The sequence below is a fragment of the Triplophysa rosa genome, linkage group LG10 (genome assembly GCF_024868665.1).
Source record: "Triplophysa rosa linkage group LG10, Trosa_1v2, whole genome shotgun sequence".
NCBI lineage: Eukaryota > Metazoa > Chordata > Actinopteri > Cypriniformes > Nemacheilidae > Triplophysa > Triplophysa rosa.
The window spans coordinates 21,790,007-21,803,673 of NC_079899.1; the positions used below are offsets into that span (position 1 = coordinate 21,790,007).

Genomic DNA, 13,667 nt, shown 5'->3' on the forward strand with positions numbered 1-13,667 from the left:
AAGTTTGTCAGGACTCTCATATTAAAGGGATAAATCTGTCCCCTGCACAGCCAGCGCTTTTGTGCTGCAGTGTTTGCAAATCAAAATGGAGAGATAAAATGCAAATGTAAACAAAGCTCTCCTCTGTGCTTTTTTAAGTTGTCAAACCTGCTGTGTCAGCTATATTTGAGGGCACATTGTCCAAGTCTAAATGAAGGCTGGCATACCGGCAAAGTGACAAGGTTTGAAGGGCACTGCTCATGCACACAGGGGAGATCTCTTAAAATGGTTTCATATCCTCCTTGGATGATGAGAGCTGGAAGCATTCTTTCAATTCAGACCACTGGAAAACACTTCAGTTGTACACTCATATTAAATATGCATGTATAATGTAGACATTGAGTAAAGTGACATATGTGTCTGTATTTATAGTGTATTTTGTTTGCCGCAGATCACTAATCGTAATATATACCATTCTTATACCATGACACAGTGTCCTATCAAAACCAGACCAAAACAGCCCAATGACCACAGCCTAAATAGCAAAACTCGAAATGTCACTGCTGTGTCGCTGCTGTCCTTCTCAAACTTCATATCTCCACTTTTCGTGATTTTTATTTTTTAGCACAAATCATTATTATTAATCACCCTTCATGTTTGTCACTGGGTTTTGCAAATCTAACCAATAAAACAGTATTGAATCATTTAAAATTACAGTGTTTTTCCCATTTCTTGAAAAATGGTGAATTTGGACCTCAGAGGACTCGGAAGAACAGCGACAATATCTAAAACACATATTTTACAGTTACTGTTATGCATTAAACAATTTCTTATTGAAAATCACTGTAGTAGGATAATAATCTTAAACTATTCTCTAATATTTTTCATAAATAACTTCTTCATCTTTCATCTTACCTTAAGAATGACTGCTGGTGAACAAAATCCTTTCACCTTTAACCCGCAGAATAACAAAATAACCAGCAGCAACAGTGGCAACCCTGTGCATAATAAATACAGCAGAGTTAGCTGCAATCTTATCCCAATTAATGTCTACAAAGTACTTACCAAATAACTTAACATAAAATATTGATTTAAATTTGAATTATTATGGGTGAATAACAGGACTGTGGAGTGACATTATCACAGCATAATTACACAATGAAGCGTCATGTTTTTATTACCTTAGAATGAGCTATTTCTATCAACATACAGCGTAGATCCCCTTGCATGGAATTCGCCATGTTGTTTCCACAGTAGCTCTAAACAGACAAACTGATCTACAGAGCGCGTTTTGTAAATACGTTATCTCCTTCGGCAAAGAAGAGGAAACATGTCTAAATCTTTGTCCTGTGCCAGCCACCGTAGTGCTCGGGTGGAGGAGAATGGTTGCAATTCGCAGCCTCACCGCTAGATGCAGCTAAATTTCATACACTGGACCTTTAAGCAAATCAATTGCTTGACACGACAGTCAGTTTAACAGTTTAGTGACCATTACAGAAACATATTTGACCCCTGGATGCCACCATTGACCAATCAGACTCGAGTATTCCAGAAAAAATCCTTTTGACGTCAGAGCGGTAGGTTAGCAATCCAGACACATATACGTAAGCTATTAGCTCAATTGGCTAGAGTCCGGCCCGGGTCATGTCCCGAATCCACCCCCTTTCTCTTACCCTCACGTTCCTGTCTGCCTCCACTGTCCTATAGATAAAAGTAAAAATCCCCCCGCCAAAAAATCCTTTTGACGATTAGTTTGGATAGGACTTTTTATTCTTGAAACACTTAACATGACATAAAAAGGTTCCAAGCCTGAAAGACGTTTTTTACAAATCAGATATCGGATGGATAACAGAGGATAAATGAGTGTGAAATGACTGCGAGTTCGGCATAACCAAATGTAAAACAGAAAGATAAACCAGTTACATAACAATCAATGAATACCGAGGATTAATTAACAGAGTGTTCAAAAGCAGCATCAAGCCTGAGGAGAGAATTGTAGAAATCATCTGTTTATCCAGAAATTAATTCATGTTTAAAAAGCAAAACGAAACCGGGAAGTTGAACATGACATACAGTGATTAGAGGAAAATATAAATATTTTTACAGGCCATATGGGGTCTTGAAAATGGTCAAAACAAATCTAAAATGATTATACTTATCTTAAAACTTAGCATTGCAAGAGAGCATATTGTTTCCATTAATTATTAGTTTTTCAAATAAATAAAAGTAACATAAAGAGTTTTCAACATGAGGTGATCTTGTCTTCACAAGAAATCTGTTTCCAAGGTGAAACTTCAGAAAAATGATTCATTGCTGAAGGATAAATATAGACAACAGCCTCAGTTCTTATGTAGATTTGTAGTTTGCAACAATGAACTTGGATACACGTGACATGTTTTGTACCACTTGTATTATGTGACAACAGATCTAAACCTGAGGAACACGTGACACTGAACATAAAGGGTACGAAGAAACATCAGTCATTACTTTTGTACCTAACATGAAACACTTTGATGTCTGTCAATTGATGCTCAAATAAGGTCTATAGTTTTGTCAGCCTATACAAGATTATACACCGTACAAAAAACATCACGAAGACATTTGGTCTCTTTCGAATAATGTGTTTATTTCAAGTGTATTAAACGTTTTATAGTTCCACCTTCATTTCCACGAAGGTTGTAAACAATGTAAAATTTGAAAGTGGGTCACACAAATGTGAATAAACTGTTAAATGATGATTACATTGAACGTTCGCCTCAGTTCTTGAAAATGAAATGGTTCTTAGATTTGTTGGATGCTGCGAGTCTAAATGACAAGTTATCTTTAATGAAGCACTTCTGAATTGTTAATAATAATATTCGGGCTGCATATTCATGTGTCAGCGGGAGGTAAACTCACAAGTCGGATCCGACACGTTTTTCCAACGGTTTTCCTTCCGACGGGAAAACAGCAAGGTCAAAGCAATGCAGGATGGATGCTGGGCTGTCCTCTCAGAATCTAGGGCTGTTGATCGGGGGCAAAAGTTATGCAACAACAAAGATTACTTTTAAGAGACGTTGGATCTGAAGATGTTCTGGACTTCCTGCTGTTGAACCACAACTGCAACTGACTAAAATGCAGCTTGATGAAATCATTTTAGAGAATTATATTTATTTGCGTATAGGAAAGAATTGGTTAACACTTTTTGATGAACTTCATCTACATCATTCTATAAGATTACATTAACACGTCTGAATATCATCAAAGGAATTCTCATTTTATTCAAGGATAATGTTTTACGTATTATGCACATGAACGTTTAATCTGTCGTAATTAATTATGAACGTTTTTATTTACATTTACATTTATGCATTTAGCAGACGCGACTTACATTGCATTGTATTATACATTTGTTTCTGACTGTGTGCAAACCCCTGGGATCGAACCCATGACCTTGGCGTTGTTAGAGCCATGCAGTGTTGGGTAAGTTACTCTGATAAAGTAATTAATTACTAGTTACTAATTACATATTCAATAGTGTAATTAGATTACTGTACAAATTACAATCTCCAAAAAGTATTTAGTTACTTATTACTAATTACTTTCTATATCCTACATCAACATTGATTAGTTAATAAGTGAATGAAGGATAGACATGAAACGGCTTATTTAATTAATTCAAACAAATAATATTAAACTACATAAAGTGGTATTATTAACTGACCAAAGTATTACAAATGTGAGAATTATACATTAAAGCACGGATTTTAAAGTTAGACTTTGAATTTTGATGTCATTTCCACTATTGCACACACATATTACACAAAGTATTTAGTTTAATTACATCAGAAGTAAGTGTAATTAAATTACAGAAAAAATAAGAGTAATCCCTTAGTTTACATTTTCAAGGGAAAAGTAATTAAATTACAGTAACTAATTACTTAGTAACTAGTTACACCCAACACTGGCGCCATGCTCTAACCACTGAGCCACAGGATTATATAGTTTATAATGTGCTATCAAAATTGCGTAAATAAAAAAAAATTCGCTTTTCATACATTATTTACTTAAAAGAGTGATGCTTCGAACACAGGTTGTAGTATAAACTAGCAGTTTAAAAATCGTAATAACATAACATTTTGTAGTTTATGTACACGTGAGTGTCTCCACATGTACTGTACTTCATATCTTACAGACGAAGGCTGTTCTGTTTTCACCCAATCAATGACGCTCTTGTGAAGGGCCCTTAAAGCCTTTTCTTAATGTGAAAAGACAGCTTTAGTTTTGAAGCAATCTAATCCTCAATGACAGCCTCAATCAACCCTGCCGGTCTCTGATTGGTCCTTTCACTCGCTGCTGACTAGATGTGCCTGCCCTGAGAACTAAGAGTGATGGATTTAAACGACACTCGGTATAACATAGCTATTCAAAATGATGATATACCCTTTCAATATTCTAACATGTTCACATTTATAAGAGAGTGCTTCAACCTAACTACCCTCACCCTGCGCTTAACAATACATGCGAGGAGAAGCCCTCGCTCACAGATGGGTCCCTGTTCATGCCGAGTAAATAGCGCTCGGCCTTCTGATAGAGATTATAACACTAAACATGAAATTGTCTTACATAACACATTGTAGTTTCACTACAGATGATTTCGTGTGCGTCCAGAAGAGGAGCAGCTCTTGCGTAATCGGCTCTGACCTCATGAGATTTACCCAGCATCGCGAGGCAAAGGTATCCCCTGGGATTAGTGCTGGTGCTGTAACCCCACAGCGAGACGCCTCCCACTGCAAAGGCATTAAACCCTGAAAACACACAAGCCACCGAAATCAGTTACATGATATTAGGCACTGGAGCGTATAGGCGTGTCCACGCACTTCCTGTGACTGCAGAGAACAAACGCTTGAAGATTTCCTGCATTTAATTTAGTAGCATAATCTATAAAATATTATTTATGACAAAGTAAGAGAACAAAATGACTTTTAATATTCAATAAAATAAATAAATAACCTTTATTAATTTTTGAGCTTGTAGACCATATATGCAGATGCAGAACAACTATGCTCTTTGCTGTAACTTTGTTGTGTTTGCTGACATGTTTCTGCTTTAGGCACAACTGAGAAAGTAAAGAAAGTAAATGGTCATATCTATCAAATGAAGTAGTAATAAAAAATACAGAAGTATTGCAGGGGTAATGAAAACATTTTTTTCTGAGTTTATTATTAATTTCAAAAAGGAAAATTGCTGAACCACAAAAAAAGGTTGTGCCACTAGCATCGTGAAAACAATATGCGTGTTAAACTTTGTGCGTCGCAGACCAAAAAGGTTATGACATCAAAATACCGCAAAAATCGTGAAAATTGAAAGTTGTGAATTTAAAAGCTTTTGAATCGTTTTTGCGCTACTTTGATGTCAATCAACCTACACAACATTGCATGTAGTCGAACACACATCATGATTGTTTTTCTGAACATAATAGCAATGTTGTAACGATTTACAAAAAGGTTTACACTTCTAACAAATGGCTTACTTATAGTTATTAAGTAATAACTTATTAAGTATAGTTATACTCTGCATATTAAGCTGGACAGAGAAAAAAATAGGCTTCACTTTAGATCAAGGGGTTAAAAAAAAATATATATATATACATAATTTGCACTGATCTGTAACTTTTTTAGTGTAAAATGTTAAAAATAAAGAAAATAAGTACATAAAAGACAAAGGAGTGGTCTCCTCGTCTTATAATATAGATTTATAATGTGTGCTGTCTGGTTTGATTTCGCTGGTTTTTACATTATTTAACTTCAATACATGTAAAGATAAGTACCTAAAGTTGCAGTTTTATGTTTCAAACACATATTGCAATAAAGGCGCAAAAGTTACGCATTGCATCTTTAAATATTCCAAAAATATTCCACTGTTTTACAATGCATATTTGCTACTATTATATTGTAAAAGCTGTTTGTGCCCTATATACAAAAAGCACTTTATCAGCATTATCTGATGCATCAGACTTTAAAAACTGTGCATTAGATTTTGTGGAAAACTATTAACGGCCTCCTTCTGTAAAAAAAAAGTTGCTTCCTCGCAGACAGTTAACACATGGGCAACTAAGTTCAGCAGTGCAAGGCTTTGAACGCACAATGCGTTGTGTATTGACATTCTGGATTCCTGTAGAGCAGTAAGTGGCCCTTCAGAACCAGCGAACAATCAAGTCTGCGTGAATCCTTCACTTCTGAGACACAGCAACAGACTGGACAGCTTTCCACTGCTCTTCAATGGGGATGCAACTGAGGTCCATTAGGCACCGTCTGTCTGCTCCAGCGTCTCTGGCTTAAAAGCTTGCGATTTCTCTGCACTTGTAATCGCACATCAAACACATCCTCTATGGCTTTCTTGAAACAGTGGAAATTGTAGTCGATGAGTCCTGTGCGACACAAAAAGTGTGTAATTAGAAAGCAGCAGGTAGATCGGTCCGTTCCTCAACTGTATCGCTGCATAATCGTACTGGCTGGCAAAGCAGGCTGATAAACAACAGTGTTTGTTTTACTCAGAGGACCAAGACAGCATTTCACTTTGATCCAGAGATAAAAAAAAAATCTACATGAAACATTTACCAACATCTACATGCAGAAAAACTTTGAAGGCTGGTGTAAAACACTACTTGATTGGTGTCATCAGAGGCAGACATAATGAAATATTAAGTTTGAACAGAAATATTGAATACAGGCTCGTAGCAACAGCTCGATTATGTTGAAGGTGAAATAGGTAATGTTTAACATGTAAATGATGTGATATTGCGTTATGTTGCACAGAACATGCATGAAAAGCGAGAAACTCTTTCCCTGCTAACCACTCCACAGAAAAAAATCAAAGGCTGTTTTAAAAGTATAAAGCCATTTTCCAAAACAAGCGGTCGTGGATTCAGAGGGGAAAGACATTTTCAGATTTTGATTTTATAACCCATTTGTTTATTTAATCATTTTAAGTGGATTGATTTGCATGCATTTGAATGTAATGTCAACTTTTTTATTCATATATCTTAGATCCCGACACGTTCCCTAATGGTCCCGTGCATGGAATTTAATCTTCATTAGCCACCCAAGGATTTCTCAAATGATCACATTGTCTCACATCAGTGCAGCTCAAACCAGCAGATTTTCACTGTTCGGAGTCAATGTAGCTGTAAATGATAAAACAGTTTACTGTATAGGCAAAATCAGACAGTGCTCACCTTTCCTCTCAAAACTCTCCTCTCTGATGAAACACACCAGAGCGAGAAATTTTGTGACTTCCTTAAGGTACATGACAGTCGTGTTGTTCAGGTGAATTATGGCCATGGACTCTTTGTCATAAGGAGTTCCTGTCTCATCCCCAGTCAACCTAGGAAAAACAGATGTGAACAGATTTTATTTTGAATGTGATAAATGCTAATAAACAGTTCTGGCCTGTTGCCTAAAAACTCAAGAGAAGCGCGCTGTTGCATCAGGAAGTCTCTTCTTCTCTTCTCTTCATCTTAAGAACAGAGGGTATACAGCAAAAAATAATCTTTAAATTTAGCAGCGGAGAACAGATGTTGATTCATAATGATCAAAATGAACAGATGCCCTGTTATAATCTCCTGCTTTTATAGCTAAACAATTTGACGCTATTATGCGCGGATATAAATATATAAATATTTTTACTCGAATGATGCTTTTCAAGTTGCGGAAAAGATGGCGAATAAAAGAAGCTGACATAATAAAGGGTGTAATTTAGGCTTCCTCACATTGAGAACATTGATCAATGCAAACATGGTAAACAGGAAACAAATCAGTCATCTTTAAAGCTGAAGTGTGTCATTTCTGTGCACTAGCGTTGCCATACAGAACTGTGATAACGTTGATTGTATTTGAATAGGTTCACTGCTCCATCTTCCATGGCTTGGACAAACAGACAGCCCCGTCAAAACCATTGGTTGAGCAATGTTTTGATATCGTCAAAAGAGTCAAGTTTTTAAACATTTGGGGGAAATCAACCGATCGAATGGCTCACTTATGCAGTCTCTGGTACATACCTGACCACATTGTAGTCCACAATGACAACACACAGAATTACATATGACTACTTTTAGAGTAAATCATGGCTTTTAGTCACCGACTAAGACCCCAATTTAAAGGGTCGACCCTCTGCCTTCTCTCCTATGAGTCTGATGGTGCTGAGAGTGCTCATCTGCTCTTATAGGCCAACGTGAACTGACAGCTGGGCGGCTCGGGGTCAGGCCTGCCTTTCTGCACCTACCGAGACCCCATTGACTCGCTGAATCATAGGACAAACGCACTTGATGGTGCCAGAGGTGCCAACATCTGCCCTTTCAATGTTTATAGCCATTATTTACATATCCTGGAGTTACATACTACTAATCCACAAAAGATTAGAACACAACCAGCAAAGGCTGCAGGGAAATCTTTGCATGCTAAATTCAAAGTATCTTTGCAAAACTTGTTAAAATAATGAAAAACTGTACATTATAATGATGATTTGGACATAGGAAGATTGTTTAAGAGAAAGGAAAATGCATGCTGTTTCATGTGGGACCAAGTAATGTCATGTAATTGACATTAAATAATAATAAATGACTGAATTAGTGTGTTCTCAGTGTCACTCACCCGTAGATGCACGAGATGTCAATAACAACATCTATCATGTCGCAACACAATTCGTAGGTCTGCATATCCACCGGGCTGCTGTCTGTCGCTATGTAAATCTTACTAACCACATCAAAGAGAAAAGCCTTTTCAATCCCTGAATTCTGCAATAACATGAACATCACATCTTGTAACACTTTGAAGTGGAAATGAATTACGCAACCAACAATCAACTGTACAGCAAATACTCTTCTTAGAAAAACAACAATCTAACCCTATAAAACCTTTTCTCACAATAGTAAAATGACTGAGATTGATTAATTTAACTTAATAAATTATATTGTTATCTTAAAAGTTACATCCATTATTCAATAGCATTTTATTTAGCTATATATTATATTCTATTTTTATAGTTATTGTACATTATGATTCTATAAATATGTCAAAATATTAAAATGTAAGAAAATATACATGCATGTATGAACATGATTTTTATAAAAGTGAAGAGTAGGGAAATTATTAAAATCATGCATTAATCATAAATCCATTAAAAAAAGGCAACGCATAAAATACACATCATTTCTGTAATACTAAGAGTGGCAGATGGTTAAGAGATTTCAGCTTCATTATTTCAAGACACAAAATTGTTCAACTCTCATCTCCAAAACATCTCTTTTTACCCTCTGCTGCCACCGGCTGGCTAATGTTAAAACAACATCTTAGATATTTACGATATTTCTCAAATAAATTGCTTCCCTTATTAAAATGAAATAAGCACACCATTCAATTATATGTTGATAGAAAGGAGATTACTGTACATATAACTGGGATTTATAATGATGAAATGTACTATAAGGCACTATCCATTTTTGTTGTGATTCTTTTATGTTTTTGTGCAAGTTTTTATACTGTTTAGTATGAAATGGTTATAATAAGAATGTACTGTTCAGCACCTGAGTTTAGAGTTCAGTAGGCTGACAGCTGAGGGAAAGAAAGCGTTTCTGAGTTTGCTGGTGTGACAGCAAAGACTCCTTCAGCGTCTCCCAGATGGTGGAGGTGGTTACACTTTAAAAAGCTCAAAATGCATTTTTAACACGTGCTTGCATTAAAGTCAAAGCTCATTGCTGTAGTTAATATGTAATCGGTTGTTACGATGTTAATAATTTGAGCTCCGCTCTTTCCATGCATCATTTTTAGAAAGCAAAGAAGTCAATAATTGGCTAATTCTCTCTACCTCAACTCATGTAAACAAAAGAAACCTCTGATGTTACAAGTCACTAAGCAATCACATAATCAAATCCAATACTAAGAATTGGGCTAAGAAACTTTGCTGCCTTTGTAGGACAGCCAGACAGCAAGATGTGTTTAATATCTACTCACAGATATGAAAATGTTGAGCAGATTCTCAAGAGTCGGAAGCTGAGGAATCAGTTTCTGCACGACTTTGCTGAAGGCCTCGAAAATCGAATGATCATAGATGCTTGTCAGGTAAAAGCTGCAACGAATCATACGTTTCACATCACAGCTCCAACTTACAAAAATCCAAATAAAACACTGAAACAATGACAAGGACACAAACCTTAGGTGTATTCTTTCTAAACCAGCATCAGCTAGATCATCATTGGCTCGTTTATGGATGTCACTCTGTTTCTCAATCTTGTGGTCATCTGACAGTCCGTCCACCTTGTGGATAAACACCTCGAAGTTGATGTCTGGATTGACCTTGTAGGCCCTTGTCACAGTGAGGTGAAGTCTGCTTAATGCCTCCACATAATCGTCCTACAGAAATATGATTTTTTTTATAACGCGTTTACAAAGACTTAAATACATCATGATGGACTGACAGACACACAGATACCTGTGAATCTATCACAAAGATGAGAGCCCCCGTTCCGCGAAATATCATCTCGTAGTCAAACGTGGGGTCGAAGAAATCAATCTGCCCGGGGAAGTCCCAGATTTGGAAGCTGACAAAAGAACTGTTGGATACATCCTCTCGGCAAATCTTATTGGTGCTCTCCAGGAAGAGCGTCTCGTTGGGTGACATCTTGTGAAATACAACTTTCTGAATGGATGACTTGCCGCTTCTCCGCAGGCCCATGAGCAGGATTCGAGGTTTTACCTCACTGCTGAACGGATCGCTGCACCCAAGAACTGCCAAACACAACAACACAATCAGGTCATAATTAGCTAATCATAAAACAAGTTTTAGGCATTTGTTTGTAAAATAAGAATGTCAAAAATAACGCCACGAGTAGACTGCATTATCAACAAACCTCTATTTACTACATCTAGTCAATAATATATACACTACCGGTCAAAAGGTTTTGAACACTTACTTGCTCACTTATTCATATTTTTTCCGGATTTTAGAAGAATAGTAAGCTCAACAAAACTGTAGAATATCACAAAGGGAAAAATAAAACTTGTTATAATTTAGCATCTTGAATGTATTCACACTTTTGCCAAAGATTTACAGAAATGTTCTCTTGCCATTTTCTCAAGCAGCTTCTATGAGTTACCATCTATTCTGTGCTCTTACTGGCTGCTCCTTTTTCATTATGTAGTCTAAGTCATTCATTTCAAAGTCATTTTTTATTCAATCGTTTTGTATCAGTTTATAATAAAAAGAGTTTATATTTTGAAGAGTTTGTTTCCAAAATGAGATAAATCCGTTTTTAAAAAATTCAAAAATCATGTTTTTTATCGTGTTATTTTTTGTTTTATTGTGTTAGTTAGCTGTATTTTTTAAACCAACTGCAGTTTGATTGATATTAATTGGAATGCACAAAAAACCCATGATATTTGTTATCTCATTTTGGAACAAAACTCTTCATTTGCACAATAATTTTTTTCTGAAAACTAATTTCAGACATTAAAGCATACACCTTCAGATAAAAACCTTTTTAAGACAATAAGAAACTTTTCATTTAAGTGTTCAAAAACCTTTGACCGGTAGTGTAAATACCCTTTGCTTTTAAAACAGCTTTTGTCCTATAGGCACACTCGCACAGCTTTCACACTGTAGTTTGAACAAAAAAATGTACTTTCTGCCAGGACATTATCCAATAATATTAATTTTACATTTCCGTTAACACAAACACAACACAATGCAGTGCAAATTGTAATTGAACTGCAAAAATGAATACGCAAAATCCCTCCATACATTGTGCCTTGTTTTTAGATTTTTACAGTATACTGTCAATTCGGTTTTTACTAGAAGAGTGTTTGAGTGCCTTACAACAGGCTCTAATGTTTACAGAAAACAACAATCTGATGTTAAACAAACAAATGTACAGTTAAACCCTAAACAAACTGACAATAAAAAACTGTATCGGTTCATTTCCTCCTGCAACTTTTTTATAAGAAAGTTATAAGCATGGGCATAAACTACTATTAGAATCTTCTCGTTATGAACCTGTTTATTATTAGACATGTGGCTTACAGAGTTATACAGTAAGTATAAGAATTGGATGGCTCTCTATCAGAGTGATTTGTGGAGTCGATGTGTGTGGAGTTGTGGGCACTGCCTGCGTTGGCATTCCACTCCTCGTGTTGCAGTGGATGTGATGGTTGTGACCTTGTTCACTCTCAGCTGAGGAATGTGCACTGCATTTGGAGAGACCAAGAGCCACTTCAAGTCTCAGACTTAAGAATCCTGCTGTGTTTATGTATGCGTCTAACTGGGGCATTGCATGGTTAGGGTGTGCTATTATGGGTTTGTTTCATTAGTAAACACTATAGACACACAAAAATAAAACTCCAGGAGAGACAGGAATTCAGATATCTGAGGTTTGGTTTTGTGGAATGATTTGTAAGCAACGCCTGATTTAAAATGAACCTCCTGGGTCGAGAGTGAATGTTAGCTGAAGGTCATATAGTTACACTAAAAAACTAAAGCCCTAAATCCATTTAAGACAATTACTGTATTGCAAATTCTATTCCTGGACTTCGAACCATGTCTGCATTTAGAAATGTCTTATTTAATATTTAAAATACATAATGAATACATTTATATTTAGGCTATTACGAAAATGTTATAATTAATACAGATATTGTTGCTGCTTAAAAACCATAACAAAATACTTTACAATACCCCTTACAAAAATTAACCATGCTTTTACTATGTTATTTGTATTAAAGCAATAGTAACAATAAATGTACCATTGTCTCAATATGATAACTATAGTTTACTTAAAACTATTGTAATACAATTAAATTAGCCACAAAACCACGTTAACTATACTTCTAAACCATAATAAAACGATGTTTCATTTTCTGTCCTTTATTTAAAATGTCCTTTAATTTTAGGGGAATACCTGTTATGGAAACGTCTAAAGGAAAGTATACGCCACTTCAATGCATATTTATTTATTTCTCAATTATAAGTGAAAATAATCCCAACCTCCTTCATCACAGCCGCAGTCTCCGTCCCCGTCCGTGAATGTGTCGAAACCGTCATCGTCCTCATAATAATCGAAGGGCAGCGCGTCGATTTTCCCGTAAACCTCTTTGTATGTCCCTTTGCTTGTCATGGTCCGAGTCTGAGACATTTAATATGCCGAGGCAACCAAACTTTTCCACATTGTCACCTGATATGCCCAAGCCATGGTGAACTTTCACCTCCCCTCTCTCTCCTCCATACTGAAATACCAGCCGCCTGCGCGAGAAGTCACAGCACACTGCGACCCTTCATCACCATCACAAAGATAGAGTCTCATGAACTTACTGTACATACTGTATGTACTTTGTGAAAGAAGACGCCTCCCTTCACCGAACAAAGAGGCTATGCATGGAGTCTTTATGAAATGGCCGGATTTCGGGAGATGTGGTCTTTTAATCAGGCAAAGCACAGATGTAGATTATTTATTTATTTAATCGTTTGTTTATTTATTTATTTATTTGATAACTGCTAACGCATTCCATAAGTATATTAAAAGTTAGTATAATTAATTTAATATCAATTGTATTATGACCTGCACGTATGACTGGTGTAAACCGCGAGGTGGTGCTCTAGGTGCTTTGATTTGGCACTAAAGTCTATTATGGCGATTGACGTAAATAGATTTCGCTTGAAAT

At 36.1% G+C, this 13,667-nt stretch overlaps 1 protein-coding gene across 1 annotated transcript; it reads right to left on the bottom strand.

Moving 5' to 3' along the window:
* Nucleotides 1–4,312: 4,312 nt before the first annotated feature.
* Nucleotides 4,313–13,340, bottom strand: rragd (ras-related GTP binding D). The gene is made up of 8 exons (XM_057344034.1): nucleotides 12,994–13,340; nucleotides 10,447–10,742; nucleotides 10,168–10,367; nucleotides 9,969–10,083; nucleotides 8,610–8,752; nucleotides 7,196–7,344; nucleotides 4,972–6,388; nucleotides 4,313–4,766 (listed from the first exon to the last, which is right to left on the bottom strand). Exons 1-7 carry the CDS (start codon nucleotides 13,139–13,141, stop codon nucleotides 6,237–6,239), a joined length of 1,203 nt encoding a protein of 400 aa, XP_057200017.1. The 5' UTR covers nucleotides 13,142–13,340; the 3' UTR covers nucleotides 4,313–4,766; nucleotides 4,972–6,236.
* Nucleotides 13,341–13,667: the final 327 nt, after the last annotated feature.